Raw genomic sequence first — 20,264 nt, forward strand, 5'->3', positions numbered from 1 at the left:
CTTGGCTTAAACCCATCACCTCCCTCTACAGCTAGTAACCTTCTGGCCCATCCCCCTCCTTCCTCCCAGCTCCCAGCCACTCCACAGCTGATCCGGACCCTGCCATTCCTCTACTTCCCCCCACCCCCCACCGCCATGACTCCTACTGTTCTGAGTATTAAGACTTAAATCCTTAAAATGCCCTTAAAGGCCCCAGGTGCCCTCCTCCTCCTCCTCACCTCCCATCTCTCCCTGTATCTCTGCATTCCATTCTCTGGGAATTTGAGATTCTGGGTCCTGTTCTTCCCCACACAGGGCCTTTGTATATGCAGCTCACTGGCTCTCCGACACTTTCCCGTTTCTTCTTGTTAATTTCTTCTCCACTTTGGCATCTCAGCTAAAGTGCTTCCCACATTTCCTGGACCAACCAGGTCATACTCCTTCTATGATAAGAGCTCAAGGAGCTGTAGTGTCTTTCCTTTGGGGGGATTCCCAGGTGGCACTAGTGGTAAAGAATCCGCCTGCCAATGCAGGAGACTTAAGAGACATGGGTTTGATCCTTGGGTCCACGTTGGGAAGATCTCCTGGAGTAGGAAGCGGCAACCTGCTCCAGTATTCTTGGTGGGCTGCAGCCCATGGAGTGGAAAAGAGTCGGACTGAGCACAGCACCACAGTGATGTTTGCTGTCTTTGTCGTGTCCCCAGAGCTGAGAGTATCTGGGTTTCCAATAATATTGAACAAATTAAGTGCTGCTGGAGAGCGTGACACACCTGGCCTGTCCTAAGTTCTCACTAAGTATTTCTCCTTTTGACTTTCAAAGCTCATCAAGAGACCAATGGGAAAATGTCCAGCAAATGGTTGGAAGAGTGAAAATGAAAACTTGGATTTTGTGATGCGGATCATAACTTTTGTGACCCATGAATACAGCAAGAAGTCTCATGTATGCAAAATAAAAGAGAGACAGGGTGGGCAGACTTAAGATCTTGTTTTGCCTTGAAGTCATCTTTCATTGTAGATGTAGACCATGCTCCACCCTTTTGTCCTGTGAACCAAGGGCACCAAGATGCCTTCCATCGCCCTGCAGACGTCTCACCTCCAACCTTACCTCCTGCAAAAGCTCCCAAATATATCTCCAGCCCATTTCCCACCCCCTCCCTCCACCACCACTCACCAGGGTTGACTCAACAGCACCAGATTGCCTGAGCCGGTTCTCCACCTGCCTTAAATTTCCGTCTGCCGAGACCTTTGTTTCTGCTCTCTCCTTCTTCTGAGACCTGTACCTTGAACTCTAATTCCTCCTTTCACCTCTGACTTTTTGAAGTCTAGTAGCTCTGGAATATTTTTCAAGTTCCAACCCTCAAGCCCAGAAACTCTTCTTGCCCTGGGGTTACCAGCCGTCAGATACAATCTTCATGACTGCTTCCTGACTTTTATAGGTTTCCCTTTGCTCTTTCAAGTGGGGCAGCCTGTCAGTCTTCCATAGGCTGTCTTCCACTTCTGCATGTGAAATCACCTTATCATAACCTCATCATGGTTTTCAGGATCAAAACCCACTTACCCAGCATCTGAAGAGAACACACAGTTTTCTTTTCATATCTCTTTGATAAAGCAAAACACGATGGTCTTAGAAGCAAATGTTCAGTAACAACCATAATGACATTTAGTTGTTTTTGTGGTTGCTTAGTTGCTGTGTCCAACTCCTTGCAACCCTATGGACCGTAGCCCACCAGGTTTCTCTGTCCATGGGATTTCCCAGGCAAGAATACTGGAGTGGGTTGCCATTTCCTTCTCCAGAGAATCTTCCCAACCCAGGACTTGAGTCCACGTCTCCTGCGTCTCCTGCATTGGCAGTTGGATTCTTTACCACTGGGCCAAGGGAGGCCCCAATGACATTTAGTAGTTAACTGTAAACTAAAAGTTAAAAATAGACTGTGAAAATGTCCCTTTTGCAATTACACAATTAAAAATTTCTTGTCAATTTAGATTGGCTCAGCTGTTTTCCTTTGAAAACATTAGGTTTGGACTTTCCTGGTGGTCCAGTGGTTGAGAATCCGACTGCCAATGCAGGGGGAACAGGTTGGATCCCTGGTCCAGGAAGATCCCACATGCTGTGGGACAACTAAGCCTGTGCACCACAACCATGGAGCCCATGCTCTAGGTCTGCAAGAGAGTAGCTCCTGCTCCGCTACAACTAGAGAAAATCCCAGTGTGCCAATGAAGACCCAGAGCAGCCAATAATAAATAAATAAAATGTAAAGAAAAAGGTCAACATCATCTGTCAGAAAAAATTTAGTGTTAATTTTGTTACAGAAATTGATTTCATTGAGACAAGAGTTGGAGCCTTATGTTCTTTGTTCTTCCTCCCTAAAGCAAGTTTTACCAATATTTACTGCAAATGATTAGATTAAGATCTGAAAGGAAAGTTTTAAAACATCTAGGAGCTTCCAGACTTTCATGGTGGGATTTTTCTTTCAATTACAGACACAAAAACATTCTGCCTATGTCTGCAAAGGAAACAGAAGTTGCAGCCAACTATAAATGCAATAAGAGAAGTAAGTGGATCGCCAGAGTTGCTCTCACAGCTCACTCAGCATGAAAGGTAAATGAATAGAGGATGTGGTAAGAAAAGAAAACTTGTTTTAGCAATTGTCTCTTAATAATGTAAAGTGTCAACATAAGAATTTTTTAAATGCAGAATGTGATTTTTATCTTGACAGTGTTTCTTTGAGGTCTTCTGGGAACACATCTTAAATTATTGAGCAATTCTGACTTATGCAACCACATACTTCATTACTCATCTGAGAAGCAGAGTGGCTCTCCGGAGGATGAAGCAGGGTTCTGTGTTGGACGCTGCCGGAGAGGCAGGTCTGCAGAGACTGGCAAGGTGGCCAGCCCTGCTGTGTTTCTGGGCCTTCCCCTAAGAATGAACACCCTGGAGGTTCTTACCAAAATTTCCAGGAAGCTCTGTTTTCCAAAATGGCTCAAAACAACTAGAAATAAATTAAAATCGGAGAAAATTTACTCACTCATGACTTTAATATTGGAAAATACATGTAAGAATTGAACTTTAGGGACTTCCCTGGTAGTCCAGTGGTTAGGACTTGGCACTTCCACTGTAGGAGGAATGGCTTTGATCCCTGGTCAGGGAGCTAAGATCCCAAAAGCTGTGCCTCATAACCAAAAAATTAAAAAAATGTCAGAAAATTACCAGAGGAAAACAACAAAAAAGTCCCTCAAAAGAACAAACAAGTGGGGGAGGGAAATGGAGAGTTAGTATTTAAAAAGGACAGAATGTCAATCTTGGATGATGAAAAATTTGTAAGTTTTATATTATGTATATTTTATCATAATAAATAAAGTAAAAAAAACCAGTTTATCATTAAAATAGATACCCCAACTAATACCTGGTATTGCTAACTCTTTCTACAAGTACCTACAGGTTTGCAGAACAGAGACCTCCAAAGAATAGTGGACCAAGAGATCGCCCTGGCTGACAGAGAGTGCTTGATACTGAGAAAAAGGTGATATTAAAAACTTTTATATTTCAGACGTTAAAACAGCCTTTAAAATTTCATTCAGTACATTCAAACCAGCAGTTAAGTTCCCCATTTGTAGTTTTAGGGAGAGAAAATGGTCCCTTTTCTTATGGAATTTTATAATCTAATTAAGGAGACAGACTACATGGGTATGAAACAAATTAAATCAGTGTAGCCCATCTTCTTTCTGCTTGTCTAGGCCTTTCGAAATCTGACCCTCTGCTTTTTCACTACTCCCCACAGAGAACATTCTTAGTTAGGCAGATTTGTTGTGTGCCCGCCACAGATAACAAAGAAGACTTTTCTTTCCAAAAATTGTGTTGAGACCAGAGCCTGCTTTCCAGCCACTAGGGTATAAGAGGCTAAGTCATAATCAGGTTGCTTGCATTCACAGGTGAGAAAGGGTGGGGGAGGGGGGCACATTGCACAGCGGCCTCGGGGGGACCCCTTAAACACCCTGGGCCCGGGGGCCCCCCTGCTCACTCCACAGGGACCAATCCTGTCCCCTTGGACAAAGTGACAAGGTCATGACTGTTTGAGATTATCTGAATACACCTTATAATTCAGTGTTTCCAAGCTCTGGATCTTGGTCAGATCCACCAAGGCTGGACTCCCAGCTCTTCATCTCTGGTGAGTTAGTTGGGCTCTCTGTGCTTTAGGGTCTTCTATAAAATGGGGTTAATAACAGTTGTTGTTCAGTTGCTCAGTCGTGTCTGACTGTGACCCCACGGACTGCTGTACGCTGGGCTTCCCTGTCCTTCACCATTTCCTGGAGCTTGCTCAAACTCATGTCCGTTGAGTTGGTGATGCCATCCAACCATCTCATCCTCTGTCATCCCTTTCTCCTCCTGCCTTCAATCTTTCCCAGCATCAGGGTCTTTTCCAAATGAGTCAGTTCTTCACATCAGGTGGCCAAAGTATTGGAGTTTCAGCTTCAGCATCAGTCCTTCCAATGAATATTCAGGACTGATTTCCTTTAGGATGGACTGGTTGGATCTCCTTGCAGTCCAAGGGACTCTCAAGAGTCTTCTCCAACACCATAGTTCAAAAGCATCAATTCTTAGGCACTCAGTTTTCTTCACAGTCCAACTCTCACATCCATACATGACTACTAGAAAAGCCATAGCTTTGACTAGACAGACTGTTGTTGGCAAAGTAAAGTCTCTGCTTTTTAATATGCTGTCTAGGTTGGTCATAGGTTTTCTTCCAAGGAGCAAGTGTCTTTTAATTTCATGCCTGTAATCACCATCTGCAGTGATTTTGGAACCCAAGAAAATAGTCTGTCACTGTTCCCATTGTTTCCCCATCTATTTGCCATGAAGTGATGGGACTGGATGTCATGATCTTAGTTTTTTGAATGTTGAGCTTTAAGCCAGAGGATTAACTCCTGGTGTACACACATAGTATATATGTATGTTAATCAAATTTATATCCAGCGAGGTTGCCACTGCCACAGACTTTGTGCTCAGAAGAACTTGTGCTTCCTTTCTCTTCTCTCCCCTTCTCAACTGGATGCATTATGTGGATGATTATTTAAACAGGTTTTTTTAAACTTGTCCTATGTAGAGTTATCAGGAATTATAAGACAAAAGTCACCCAGAACCGTTATGTCCAGAGACTATCATTTTCAATATTTGGCAGCATAATTTTCTGGACTTAAAATCACACACACATATGTACGTGTATATACATGTATACACACACACATATATACTGTTATATATTTTATATGATATATAATGTATATTTTGTGTATATAGCTTAAATGTAAATACATATATCATTTAACCAAATTAGATCCTGTATGCTGTTCTGTCACTTAAGTTTCTTGAATGTATCTAGGAGAGTGTAAGTTCTGCCAGTGGGTAAATGAAGTAGTTGTGCTCACTATGGTACCAACAGTGTTTGGTAAACCATGGTTCATGGCTGCTGCTGCTGCTAAGTCGCTTCAGTCATGTCCAACTCTGTGCGACCCATGGCAGCCTACCAGGCTCCTCCGACCATGGGATTTTCCAGGCAAGAACACTGGAGTGGGTTGCCAGTGCTTTCTCAGATAGTTCATGGTAGGTCCTCAAAAAAAAAAAAAAAAAAAAAAAACCAAGAGAATGATTGACTCTGTGTCAATAAACACAACTATTCTCCTATACTCTATATCAGTTTCCTCAAGTGAGACTCTATCTGGAAATTTGTTTCCAATTTGTTTCCTGTATATGTGAAAAATTTTAAAAGATGTTTTTAAAAAAAGGCACAAAGAATAATAACACAGCATACATTACTGAGCCTAATCACTGAGAATCAACAAATTTTAAAATTCGGACAGTTTGTTCCAAATAAAGAAGCAAAGACTGGAGAGAAAGATGACGCCCCCAGTTTCCTCCTGAGTCCAGTTTCCAGCCTCCCTGCTGTCCGGCCACAGCTGTCATGATTTCCGCGTGAACGTACCTTGTTGGTACGAGTATACACGACTTGATCAGATAGGTTTTGTGACATTTTGTTTATTTATAAACACGCTGTTGTATTGTATATACAGTTCTGCATCTCGCTTTTCTCCCCTCTGCAATGATTTTTGAAGTCTATCTACACTCACGTTTCACAGCTATTTTACATATTTTATTTCCCCACTGTTCCCCACGGCTGGACTTTTAGGTTCTTCCTGATTTTTCACTATTGCAAACAATTCCAAAATTTGATTAGGTGTTTCACTCATAAATTGTAAAGTCCATTTTATTTACAGCCTATTTGTTTTAGTTAGTCCTGTCTCTGTCGTCGAGGTCAGGGCAAGGGAAGGACCTTTTCCCCGCACACGAAGCGAGGAGGGGGCCGGCCCAGGCCGAGCGCAGGTGAGGGCGGAGGCCCGCGTCCAGGTGAGGGGCTGGGCGGGGCGCAGGTGCCGGGATCTGGGCTCCCCCCGGGAGCTGAGCGGGAGGGCGGGGCGGGGCCGGAGGGCCCTAGCGGACAGTCCGGAGCCTGACGCGCGGGAGGCGGGGCCGGCGTGGGCGGGACCGGGTTGGCCGGGGGCGGGACCAGGCTGGCTGTGAGGCGGGTCCGCCGCCGCGGGGGGCGGGACTGGGTCGGCTGTAGGGGCGGGGCCGGAGAGGGGCGGGGCCGCCGCCGCCGCGGGGAGCGGGGCGGGGTGGCGCTGACGCGACGGTCACGTGACGGCCCAGGAATGCCAACAATGTAGCGAATGTCCCGCTCGGGCTGCGCGCTGGGCCGCGGCGCTAGCGCCGGAAGATGGGGCCGCCCGCCCGCCAGCCCGCCGGCGCCCCGTGTCCCCGCCCGCTGGCCGCCCCCGGGCCCGGCGTCCCCCGCGAGGCCCCGGAGTTGCGGGCCAGGCGGCCGCGGACGGCGTAGACGGCGCGAGGTGAGCGGGGCGGTGGGGTCCGGACCCGGGACGGGGCGGCGGGCGGGGCCGCGCGCTCGGCCGGGGGGGTGTCCGCGCCGTCGGGCCGCCTCGGCCCCCGCCCCTCGCCCCTGCAGGCGGTGGTCCCCCGCCAAGACTTAGCTCCGCTCCGGCCGGGCCGCCCCCTCCCCCAATAATTCCCCCACTCCGACCCGGTCCGGAGCCGGGCCTCCCGGGCCCCCCGCGCCCGGCTCTGGGCCGGGTTCCGACCCGGCTCGCGGTCTTGGGGCGCCGGCGGGGGCAGGCGGGGCCTGGGTGGCACACCTGCCCGGCCCGCGGGCGTCGGCCGGGCCCGACCGGTGCGCTGGGCGTGCGGTCCGCGGGCGGCGGGGCCGGGGTCTCGCCGGGCTGGAATCCCGGCTGGAGCCCCCGCCCGGGGCCTCGCGGGGTCCAGCGCCTGGCAGGTAGAGTCAGTGGCCAGGCAGCTCTCTTCCCAAAGTGGTCAGCGAATACGTACGTTTTCAGAGGAAAGTTTGGCCACATTTTACTAAGAAACTTGAATGGAAAGTCACAAAATGTGTGTTGTTCACACAGGTGTTCAGTTTAAATTTTAACCCAGGAGTTGACAGCCTTCCCTTAGTAATGGAGAAAGTAACTCCTGGCGCATTATTAGGAAAATTGTGCTAAGGAGACTTTGGTCCATATTTTCAGTTGAATTTAAGCTCCGTTCGCTGCGATGGATCACCTTTTTTGAGCGCTCAATCTAGAGACTAAGCTACTTTGTATCTTTTCAGTTTTTTGTTTGTTTGTTTGTTTTCTTTAGCAAATGTATTAACAAGGCAGTAAGAGGAAAATCTTCAAAATAAGAATGCACAGACTATTTAAGAAAGTCTGTTTTAAATTATAATTAACAAGACACTGTGTTATTCAACCTCATAAAATTTGGTCACTGTTTAGTGAATATACCAGCATTCCTTTGAAATTAAAATTGCTGAACATTTAATAAATCTCAAAAAGTCAAGCAGTTTATTGAATAACATATCTGAGCAGAACTGTCATGAAAAATTATTAAGGTGAATTACTAGAATCTCGAAATTTTTGAACTGGAGAGAGTTCTTGCAGCTCTTCATCTGACTTGAAGTAGTTTTGACTTGGCTGTACATATTTCTTTCTTTCCTTAGCAAATCCCCGGGTTGGTGGGAGGGACTTTCCTTTGGGTGGGGGGGATGTTTTTAAAATAAGATGCCTTGTTATTTTGAATATCTTGTTGTAAATAGCCAGCCCTGGTCTCCTAAACCTCACTGCATGTGTGGGCTGGGGGTGGGGAGAGCTGTTGAAGCTGATAAATACTCGGTAAATTCACAGGAAAGATTTGGGGAACTTTGGGGGGGGGGTGTTCTGATTTGTATTGGAAAAAACAGATTAGTTGTTGAAAAGCTGCTTTTGTATTTTATTTCATGGTCATAATAACGTGAAATTTCTAAATAATGTTCTTCACTGATTTTTAAAAGAATGATGGGTTTGAAGAAAAATCAATTCACTGCATTTACTTTGCTTTGACTGTAAATCTGCTCTAAAAAAACTCTCTGAATCTCCATCATTTTTAAAGACCAGTCCATCCTCAGCAGTCCAGGGTCCCCAGCCCCACTGTGTGCGGGTGGCTGCCGCTCTTTGTGGAGATGGGGTTGGGTTTTATCACAGCAGCACCTGTGGAGGCTGCTGGGGCCTGAAGGTAGGTAGCCTGCTTTGCTGCTCACTTCCCTGTTGGTTGCTTTAAAGCCAACAAAGGTTGATACCCTTGGACAGAGAGAGAACAGTTACAATGCTAAAATTAGGGTGGGAATTTGACTCTGACATTGTTCAATGTTTGCCATTCACTCTAGGAAAACTTTGTATCTCTTGCCATCTGTCAACTTAGTAGTGACAGGTGGTTTTTTTTACTTAATTTTTGTCTGTGTGCCAATATTTGACGTTCATAGGAATTTTTCTGCAGGACAAGTGAAAACTCATATTTTGTAGCATTGGTTTGCATTTATTATTAACCGTTCTGATTTTGTGGTGCCAGGCAGATCCTGTAGTCTCTAAATGCAGTTAGGATGGTGAGAACCTTTCTGAGGATGTAAGTTGGCTTTTCAATGGAGTGGGTCTCCGTTTAGGGTCGTGACTCCAGGCGGTGATCTTGAGCTGGAGTGCTGAGGACTGCCTTTTTCCTTACTCATTAACTCAGTCCTGTCCTGCTTCACAGGAGTGCCACTCCTGTGTTTTCATTAAATTGACCCAGAGGGTACCCTCCCCCCCCCCACACACCCCCCCACAGTTATCTCCCTGTCTTTCTCTTCTGTGTTTTAGCCTTTTCACAGGAAGTCCCAGGCTCCAGGAATAGCTTCACACTTCCTCCGTCCAATGTCAGCCCTTTCCCCTTTCCAGCTTTGGTGACACGACCCTTTCTCTGAGAGGTCTCTGAATAGGCCTGCTCACTGGGATTCCGGGGACAGTGACCGTCACCTCTGTCCACAGCAGTGGCTCAGGTGGTCAGAGCCCTGGCCAGGAAGTGTCTGACCCTGGGAAAGGAGGGTGTTGGAAGGAGGCAAGGCTTCTCAGAGTGGAAGCCCTGTTGGGGTGTGGAAAGAACACAGGAGACTCACTTGCTGGGTTGCTTGCTGTGAGGAGTGCTGCACAGAACAGACCGCACGTTTATCCCCGGCCTGCTCATTCCGCATGGTGGTCTTGGTTACAGACTTCTATAGCTCGATGGTTTTTATGCTGTTATCCATAATGTGTGTGTCTGTGTGGGTATACACACACACGGATATCTGTGTATATATATCATACCGATGTCGTGTATAAAGCCAATAAGGCATGTGGTGGTTTCTTTTCCCTGGGTCAGAAACTTATTTGGAGGTGAGGCTCTATCCTACCTGGGTAACCTGACGTACCGTCCAGCACAGCATTTGGCACATGTGGAAGACCTCTGTGCCCTCTGAAACCTTGTGATTGTGCCCTTGATTGGAAGGATGTTTTCAGGGACCCTCCAGGTGAGGGGTGGCCCTGGCATGGGGTTTCCTGGCTGGGGCAGCCCTGGAGTCGGCCATCAGCGTGGTGGTTTATGATTCTGGCGATCAGGACCTGGCTGGAGGCCTGGCCTGGCTGCCTGATCTCGTTTCAGCTTTGCTAGTTAATTATAGTAAAGATACGATTTAAATAATAACTCGAATTTTAGGTCCAAGAAACACTTTAAAAAAAATGCCGTATGTCATTAGTGTGGGTCCCACAGGACGTGGGTTTCATCGGTTCCCTGGTCGGTGCTGAATGTGTGCTTGGCAGCCAGTGAAGTTGGGAAGCACTTGGAGGAATTAGAATAAAAATTCTTGAACATCTGATAACGTTTTCCGGGATTGGTTGAAGGATAGAATTGAGTTTGATAGGGCCACATTAAGGTTTGCTTAGAATACTGCTCTCATATTGTTTTTAGTGGAGCCGCCTGTACTCAGGATAGGCCTTAGCCATCGTCTCAGCCCCAGATTTGAAAATGAGTTTTGTTTTGTGAGTTGTATTGCAGTTTTTAAATTCCAGTGTCTTATAGTTTCTTCTGAGATAAATTTAAGTCAGTTGATGATACCCAAGAAATTCCCAACATTAGACTGCTTTGTTTGCTACCCACCCCACCTTTTTTTTTGGTGCACCGTGGCTTGTGGGATCTTAGTTCTCTGGCCTCAGTAGTGAAAACAAAGAATTCTAACCACTGCACCACCAGGAATGTATGCTAAGTTGTTTCAGCTATGTGCAACTCTTTGCGACCCCATGAACTGTACCCACCAGGCTCCTCTGTCCATGGGATTCTCCAGGCAGGAGTACTGGAGTGGGTTGCCATGCCCTCTTCCAGGGGATCTTCCTGACCCAGGGATTGAACCCGCGTCCCTTATGTCTCCTGCATTGGCAGGCTGGTTCTTTACCACTCGTGCCCCTGGGAAGCCTGTATAATTTTATTAATTTATTTTTGGCTGTGATGGGTCTTTGGCGCTGTGCAGATTTTCTCTCTAGTTGTGGGGAGCGGGGGCTACTGTCGTTGAGGTGTGCGGGTGGCTTCTCTTGTCTCCGAGCACTAGCTCTAGGCACAGGGTCTCAGTAGTCACAGCACATGGACTCAGTAGTTGAGGTTCCCGGGCTCTAGAGCACAGGCTCAATAGTTCTGGCACACCAGTTTAGTTGCTCCATGGCATGTGGGATCTTCCCAGACCAGGGATCGAACCCATGTCTTGTGCATTGGCAGGCAGATTCTTTACCACTGAGCCACCAGGGAGGCCCACCCTCATTTTTTTAAGACCCTTGAGACCCTAGGTCATAGGGCCCTTAGGACCTTTTGAAATTCTGGTTGAGAGCGCTTATTAAAATGATACTGTAGTGTGTCAGAGGGGCTCATTTCCAGCTGCAGTCGTAATTTGACTGATGAGTATTCTCATGAAAAATGCTTTCAGAAGTTCATAATTTTGCCATGAAATCAACTGTCATCAAACTAAAGTCTAAAATACAAGGTCTCAAGCTGAGAAAATACTTGGATTCTTTGTGGGAACTGAAGGAAAGTTTCATCCTTCCCTAGTGATACAGGCAGGACAGGCCTGCCGGTAGGTGTCTTGCACCATCACCGAGGAAGCCAGGCGTGCCTAGGCGAGCACGGTGGGAAGAGGATGAGAGCGTGGAGCGGGGGTCCTCCCGCCCCCTCTGCACAAGGAGCTTTCCCAGGTGCAGGTTGAGGGGCTGTCACTGAATAACTCTGTCACCTTTTCTGTATGTTTGAAAATCTTCATAATGAAATGTTGAGGGGGAGGAAAAGAAAGGACAGACACCACTACGTCTGACCTGGATTCCGTTCAGGGGCACCCCCCCTCCCCCTGGTGTTTCTTAGCTCATGTGTAAATGCAAACATGTCCGGTCTCTCCTGCACTGCTTGGCTTTATAATCGGAATGTTTGTGGGACCCACAGGCACTCAAAAGTATCTGGGGGTGTGTGGCGTTGGGGAGCTGCTCCCTGTTGTGTTTCCTGTCGGTGAGGGGTTCCAGGCGTTCAGACCTCCATCTGTGAGCGGGGTGCACTGTGTCAGCACCAGGGCTGAGGTCCGGCTTTTCCCAGCACAGCTGTGTTTGGAGGGGGAGCATGGTCAGACCCTGGCCCGCTGGATATGAACATTAGATGAGTTGGCGTAATGCTTATCATTTTAACCATTCCTGAGTGTACAGTTCAGTGGCAGTAAATACATCCACACTGTCACTGCCACAGTCCAGACTTTTTCAGTGTCCCAAACAGAAGCTCTGTACCCATTAGGTAATAACCTTCTCAGCCCAGCCCTGGTGACTGCAGTCCACTTGTCTCTGGATTTGCCTCATTAGAGTCACATAGTGTTTTTGTTGTGTGTCTGGCTTCCTTCCCGCAGCATAATGTCCTCAAGGTTCATCCACATTGTAGCCTGTTGGCTTCCGTGGTGGCTCAGCGGTAAAGAACCCACCTGCAATCCAGGAGACACGGGTTCGATCCCTGGGTTGGGAAGATCCTATGGAGAAGGAAGTGGTGACCCACTTCAGTATGCTTGCCTGAAAAATCCCATGGACAGAGGAGCCTGGTGGGTTATAGTCCATGGGGTTGCAAAGACTCCAACTCGACTTAGTGACTGAATGACCAGCTTGTGTCAGAGCTTTAGTACTTTTTCTGGCTGAGCAGTATAGTGCAGTCGTGCAGCTTCTTACAGTGGTTTTGTGTAAACATCAGAAATATTGCATCTGAAGCCTTGGAGAAGGGGCACAGCCCCTGCTGAGTGCTCTCCCGAGACCCCCTGGGGGGCAGGTTTCAGCTCCAGCCCAGGAGAGAGCACAGACTCAGGCAGTGGGCAGCGGCTTCCACCCTGAGTTCTCACAGTTCAGGTGCTGGGGCCTGGGTGGGTGGGGAGGTTGGGGGTGAACAGCAGGGTCTCCGAGGTTGGGTCGGTGAGGGGCCTTCTGCTCTGGAGAGGTTTACAGCTGGGAGCCCTGAGGTTCACGTGGTGAGCAGGTGGGAGGGGGTTGTCCCTGGACACAGTGCAGGCTTGCCACACTCCAGCTGGAGGAAGAACCAGGTCCTCAGAGCTGTGCAGCCTGCATCAGGCTGCAGGCACGTGTTCACACAGAGTCTAATGGTATCAGCTTTCCCCCATCTGAGCTTTTCTCTCTTTAAAAAGAAAGATACTTTAACTTTTTAAACGTTGTCATCAAAAACTCATTTTTTGACATTGAAGCACAGCTGATTTACAGTGTTGTGTTAATTTCGACTCTTCAGTAAAGTGACTCAATTATGCACATAAGAAATCTGAGCGCCAGAGAATTGATGCTTTTGAACTGTGGTGTTGGAGAAGACTCCTGAGAGTCCCATGGACTGCAAGGATATCCAACCAGTCCATTCTAAAGGAGATCAGTCCTGTGTGTTCTTTGGAAGGAATGATGCTAAAGCTGAAACTCCAGTACTTTGGCCACCTCATGCGAAGAGTTGACTCATTGGTAAAGACTCTGATGCTGGGAGGGATTGGGGGCAGGAGGAGAAGGGGATGACAGAGGATGAGATGGCTGGATGGCATCATGGACTCGATGGACATGAGTTTGAGTGAACTCTAGAAGTTGGTGATGGACAGAGAGGCCTGGCGTGCTGCAGTTCATGGGGTTGCAAAGAGTCAATTGAGTGACTGAACTGAACTGATACACTATTTTTCATATTCTTTTCCATTGTGGCTTATTGCAGAATATTGAATATAGTTCCCTGTGCTATACATTAGGATCTTGTTTATCCATTCTATATATAATAGCCTGTATCTGCTAACCTCAAACTCCTAATCTGACAGTCCCCCTCCCAACTTTCCCCGTGGCAACCATAAGTCTGTTCTGTATGCCTGTGAGTCTTTCTGCTTCATAGATAGGCTCTTTTGCGTCATATTTTAGATTTCACGTATAAGTGATGTCATATGGTATTAGTCTTTCTCTGTTTGACTTACTTCACTTAGTATGATAATCTCTTTAAGTCCATCCATGTTGCTGCAAATGGCATTTCATTCTTTTTAATGGCTGAGTAGTATTTCATTGAGTATATGTACTACATCTTTATCCATTCATCAGTTGATGGACATTTAGGTTGCTGCCATATTCTGGCTATTGTATTAATAAATAGTGCTGCTATGAACATAGGGGTGCATGTATCATTTTGAAATAGAGTTTTCTCCAGATATGTGCCCAGGAGTGGGATTGCTGGATCATGTGGTAACTGTATTTTTAGTTTTCCTGGGAACCTCTGTACAATTCTGCACAGGGGCTGTATTAATTTACATTCCCATCAACAGAGTAAGAGCGTTCCTTTTTCTCTACATCCTCTGTCGGTTCAGTCGCTCAGTCGTGTCCGACTCTTTGCGACTCCAGGAATCACAGCATGCCAGGCCTCCCTGTCCATCACCAACTCCCGGAGTTGACTCAAACTCACGTCCATCGAATCGGTGATGCCATCCAGCCATCTCATCCTCTGTCATCCCCTTCTCCTCCTGTCCCCAATCCCTCTCAGCATCAAAGTCTTTTCCAATGAGTCAACTCTTTGCATGAGGTGGCCACAGTATTGGAGTTTCAGCTTTAGCATCATTCCTTCCAAAGAAATCCCAGGGCTGATCTCCTTCAGAATGGACTGGTTGGATCTCCTTGCAGTCCATGGGACTCTCAAGAGTCTTCTCCAACACCACAGTTCAAAAGCATCAATTCTTCGGCGCTCAGCTTTCTTCACAGTCCAACTCTCACATCCATACATGACCACTAGAAAAACCATAGCCTTGACTAGCCGGACCTTTGTTGGCAAAGTAATGTCTCTGCTTTTGAATATGCTATCTAGGTTGGCCATAACTTTCCTTCCAAGGAGTAAGTGTTTTTTAATTTCATGGCTGCAATCACCATCTGCAGTGATTTTGGAGCCCCCAAACATAAAGTCAGCCACTGTTTCCACTATTTCCCCATCTTTTTGCCATGAAGTGATGGGACTGGATGCCATGATCTTAGTTTTCTGAATGTTGAGCTTTAAGCCAACTTTTTCACTCTCCTCTTTTACTTTGATCAAGAGGCTTTTGAGTTCCTCTTCACTTTCTGCCATAAGGGTGGTGTTATCTGCATATCTGAGGTTATTGATATTTCTCCCGGCAGTCTTGAGTCCAGCTTGTGCTTCTTCCAGTTCAGCGTTTCTCGTGATGTACTCTGCATAGAAGTTAAATAAGCAGAGTGACAATATACAGCCTTGATGTACTCATTTTCCTATTTGGAACCAGTCTGTTGTTCCATGTCCAGTTCTAACTGTTGCTTCCTGACCTGCATACAAATTTCTTAAGAGGCAGGTCAGGTGGTCTGGTATTCCTATCTCTTTCAGAATTTCCCACAGTTTATTGTGATCCACACAAAGGCTTTGGCATAGTCAATAAAGCAGAAATAGATGTTTTTCTGGAACTCTCTTGTTTTTTCGATGATCCAACAGATGTTGGCAATTTGATCTCTGGTTCCTCTGCCTTTTCTAAAACCAGCTTGAACATCTGGAAGTTCACGGTTCATGTATTGCTGAAGCCTGGCTTGGAGAATTTTGAGCATTACTTTACTAGCGTGTGAGATGAGTGCAATTGTGCAGTAGTTTGAGCATTCTTTGGCATTGCGTTTCTTTGAAATTGGAATGAAAACTGACCTTTTCCAGTCCTGTGGCCACTGCTGAGTTTCCCAAATGTGCTGGCATATTGAGTGCAGCACTTTCACAGCATCATCTTTCAGGATTTGAAATAGCTCAACTGGAATTCCATTACCTCCACTAGCCTTGTTCGTAGTGATGCTTTCTAAGGCCCACTTGACTTCACATTCCAGGATGTCTGGCTCTAGGTGAGTGATCGCACCATCGAGATTATCTGGGTCGTGAAGATTTTTTTTTGTATAGTTCTTCTATGTATTCTTGCCACCTCTTCTTAATATCTTCTGCTTCTGTTAGGTCCATACCATTTCTGTCCTTTATCGAGCCCATCTTTGCATGAAATGTCCCCTTGGTATCTCTAATTTTCTTGAGGAGATCTCTAGTCTTTGCCATTCTGTTGTTTTCCTCTATTTCTTTGCATTGATCGCTGAAGAAGGCTTTCTTATCTCTTCTTGGTATTCTTTGGAACTCTGCATTCAGATGCTTATATCTTTCCTTTTCTCCTTTTTGTTATTTGTAGACATTTTGATGTTGGCCATTCTGACCAGTGTGAGGTGATACCTCATTGTGGTTTTGATTTGCATTTCTCTAATAATTAGTGATGTTGAGCATCTTGCCATGTGCCTGTTGACCATCTGTATGTCTTCTTTAGAGAAATGTCTGTTTAGGTCTTCTGCCCATTTTTTGATTAGGAGGTTCGTTTTTTTGTTGTTGTTGAGTTTGTTCGGTCCTAAAAAATACTGCTAACATTATGTGGGAAACACCAGCAATGCTGCTAAGGGGCTTCTCTCATAGCTCAGTTGGTAAAGAATCTGCCTGCAATGCAGGAGACCCAGGTTCTATTCCTGGGTCAGGAAGATCCCCTGGTGAAGCGAATGGCAACCCACTCCAGTATTCTTGCCTGGAAAATTCCACTGACAGAGGAGCCTGGTGGGCTACAGTCCATGGGGTTGCAAGAGTTGGACACAACTTTGAGACTAAACCATCACCAAAAAGTACTGCTAACATCATGTGGGAAACACCAATGAACACCTTCTGATTTTCCTTTTCAGGTGGAGATGATCTTCAAAATGAAGACCCTGGAAAATGTTTGGTTCTCTGCAGGAACTACAAAAATGGAAGGAAAGGACACTTTCAAAAGAAAACTGTTGTGAAAGCGTGTTTACAGCTAACTGATACTGTTGGTCCTGTCTCTTAAACAATAAAACGCTTTAAGAAGGTTGTATTTATGGTCAGAGGAGCCTGGGCCTACCATGCGGCCGAAGACCTTCCCCGCCACCACATACTCGGGGAACAGCCGGCAGCGGCTGCAGGAGATCCGGGAGGGGCTAAAGCAGCCGCCTGTGGGGCCGGGCAGTGACGCCGCCCTGGACACCAAGGTCCTAGGGGGCAAGGTCCTGGGGGGCAAGGACACCGCCCGGCAGCAGCAGATGAGGAGTGCCCCGAAGTTCGGGCCGTACCAGAAAGCCCTGCGGGAGATCAGATACTCCTTGCTCCCCTTTGCTAATGAGTCGGGCACCTCGGCTGCCACAGAAGTGAACCGACAGATGCTGCAGGAGCTGGTGGATGCGGGCTGTGACCAGGTGGGTACAGGCCCCAGAGGCTGCCTGCGGGCTGGCCCAGGGATAGCTCACTTGGGGTACAGAAGAGCCCTGCAGATGTCCTTGGAGAGGGGTGTCTGGGCTACAAGCCCCTTTCTCCCCAGAACCGTCCTGTGAGCCACTTTCCCTCTCCGGCATGATCCAGAGATCTGAGCTCTCCCCAAAGGGTGCCCCTGGGAGGACTGGCAAGCTTTCCCACATAGCCCTTTTTAAGGTTTCTTTGGCTTATTATGGGCTGTTATGGGAAAGAGACAGGCTTCCTTTAACTTGTTTTTGTTTTGTGCGTTTTTTAATTCAGGGGGAAGGTTGATTAGCATGAAGTGGCTCTTTGACTCTTTTTCCTCCTGTTTTAAAAGATAGCACGTACGCTGTTAGAGGAGATGTAACTATATTAAAGAAAGGAGAAAGACTAGAATAAAAAGCTTTAGAAGTCATCAGAATGGTGCAACACAGTATGGCGTCTCCAGTTAGTGGTGTGAAAGTCAAAGTCACTCAGGCATGTCCGACTCTTTGTGACCCCATGGACTGTACAGCCCATGGAATTCTCCAGGCCAGAATACTGTGGGTAGCCTTTCCCTTCTCCAGGGGATCTTCCCAGCCCAGCAATCGAACCCAGGTCTCCCACATTGCAGGCAGATTCTTTACCAGCTGAGCCGCAAGGGAAGCCCAGGAATACTGGAGTAGCCTGTCCCTTCTCCAGGGAATCTTTCTGACCCAGGAATTGAACTGGGGTCTCCTGCATTGCAGGCGGATTCTTTACCAACTGAGCTATCAGGGAGGAGGCACCAAATACACGTAAACACACACGGGAACCATGCACTTAGCAATGCTGAGCTGTGCATGGGGTATCAGTGACACGTAACCAGTAAAAATGCTCTTGCCTCATGAAACGGCTTCTGAAGGCAGGCGCTTTACCAGCACCTGTTGTGTGGAAGTCAGAGCTGGGTGAACGAGGACACAAGCTGGGCACTTCTGCTCCTTGGAGACTGAGCAGGGTTCATGCTCAAGGCACCTCAGGAGGGCTTGAGCACCTTCAGTTCCTTAGAAATAACCTAATTATGCACTCCTGGCCTCGGAGTCCCAGGACCTGGGAGAAAAGAACTCCCCCTTTTACTTCTAAAAGCTCTGTCAACCCTCTTGTAGTTTCTTACCAGAGAACCTACATTCCTCAGACGATCTGTTTGTGAGACTAGTGGTGCTGCTTGCAGGCTTCCTGGAGCCTCTGGGCCATGCGGGAACTCTCCTGTGGGTGATGAGCTTTGTTGTGTTGAGAGCTGCTCCCCTCCAGCCCAGGGCTGTGAGCAACGGGTGCAGAGTGGTTAGTGCAAGTGACAGCAGAGGCTCGACCATTCTGTCTGTGAGCATGTGAAGCAAGGTCAGCTGCCAGCTGCTGCCCCCTGACAGACAGGTGAGATGGTTGTGATGGTCAGAAGGAGCCAGCCATCCCGGGGAAATAGTGGGTGAGAGTGCAGAGACTCAGCCTGACTGCAGAGCTGAAAACCTCCTCCTGTAAGTCACTTACAAACAAAAGAGCTGTTGTTGTAGTTGTGATATAAAGAAACAAATCAGGCAAATGATCCAGAATTCAGGTGGGATCTCATTGTGGTAAAATCCATTAGTGATAATTGCAGTGCAGGAAATAATGAAGTGCGTACTGTTTCTAATACATTAAAACACAAATATAGTAAAATGAAGTATTGGGGTACCCTTAAGTTCCCATCAGCATTTAATTTATGTTAATTGCTAGCAGAAAGGACTGCCATTTTAATGCTCCTGAAATAATCCATCAGTTTGGTGTATAGTGTTACTTTATGACTTAAAACAACTCTGCCTTCACTCTGACCTTCCAACTCAGACTTTTTCCTGGCCTGGTTAGAGGGTACATTTCCTTTCAGAGAAATCTGGTTCAAAAGTTACTATCTGGGGACTTCACTGGTGGTCCAGTGGTTTAGACTCCCCACTTCCAATGCAGGAGGTTTGGCTTTAATCGCTAGTTGGGGAACCAAGATCCAACATGCTGTGAGGTGCGGCCAAAATGGGGGGAAAGAAGATTCCTAAGGCACGTGAAAGGATGTTCAGCATCACTAATTAATAGAGAAATGCGAATCAAACCTACAGTGAGGTACCCCCTCACAGAGGTCAGAATGGCCATTATCAGAAAGTCTACAAATAAATGCCAGAGAGGGTGTGGAGAAAACAGAACCCTCCTACACTGTTGGTGGGAATGTAAACTGGTGCAGCCACTGTGGAGAACAGTATCGAGGTTTCTTAAAAAACTAAACATAGAGTTACTGCTTGACCCAGCAATCCCACTCTTGGGCATAAATCCAGAAAATATAAAAACTCTAGTTCAGAAAGGTATATGCATCTCTGTGTTCAGAGCAGCATTGTTTACAATAGCCGAGACACGGCAGCAACCTAAATGTTCGTCAGTGAGTGAATGGATAAAGAAGATGTGGTGTGTGTATACACACACAGTGGCATATGTATCTGCCATAAACAATGAAATAATGCCATTTGCAGCAACATGGATGCAACTTAGAGATTGTCAAATTAAGTGAAGCAAGTCAGAGAAAGATAATCATTAGTTATATGTGGAATCTGAATTTTTAAAAAGATACAAATGAATTTATTTACAAAATAGTCTTACAGATATCAAAAACAACCTTATGGTTACCAAAGGCGAAATGTGGAGGGGAGGGATAAATAAGGAGTTTGTAACATATACACACTAATATGTAAAATAGGTAACCAACAAGGACTTACGTTGTACTTATAGTATAAGGAACTCTACTCAATATCCTGTGATAACCTATGTGAGAAAATCTGAAAAAGAATAGAGGTATATGTATAATTGAATCACTTAGCTGTACACCTGAAACTGACGACATTATAAATCAAGGATACTTCAATTAAGAAAGAAGAAAAAGGATGCCCAGGTGGGAGGAATACCAAAGGGCAGCCATCGGCAAAGTACCCAGCTGAAGAGTCAAGAGGTGACTTGATGTTTTATCACTTATCACAAGTGTTTTATCACTTATTTTTTAATACGTGGTCAGAATGATGTGTCCCAGAAGAGGTCGCTGCCCCTC

The 20,264-nt window shown here is 46.6% G+C and overlaps 1 protein-coding gene across 3 annotated transcripts in view; it reads left to right on the forward strand.

Annotated features, from left to right (window-relative positions):
• Positions 1 to 2,469: 2,469 nt before the first annotated feature.
• The window catches only part of LATS2 (large tumor suppressor kinase 2), a 38,507-nt gene continuing 20,712 nt past the window's right edge, over positions 2,470 to 20,264 (forward strand). The window contains exons 1-3 of one of the 3 annotated variants that reach the window (XM_055542570.1): positions 2,470 to 2,578; positions 3,410 to 3,500; positions 16,624 to 17,154. In XM_055542570.1, the coding sequence (XP_055398545.1) occupies positions 16,825 to 17,154 (330 nt within the window). In that variant the 5' untranslated portion in view covers positions 2,470 to 2,578; positions 3,410 to 3,500; positions 16,624 to 16,824. Of the gene's footprint in view, positions 2,579 to 3,409; positions 3,501 to 6,334; positions 6,356 to 6,647; positions 6,880 to 16,623; positions 17,155 to 20,264 lie in introns of those variants that run through there. The other 2 variants (XM_055542571.1, XM_055542569.1) reach the window with 2 other exon arrangements.

Source organism: Bubalus kerabau, chromosome 12, assembly GCF_029407905.1.
Source record: "Bubalus kerabau isolate K-KA32 ecotype Philippines breed swamp buffalo chromosome 12, PCC_UOA_SB_1v2, whole genome shotgun sequence".
Classification (NCBI taxonomy): Eukaryota; Metazoa; Chordata; class Mammalia; order Artiodactyla; family Bovidae; genus Bubalus; species Bubalus kerabau.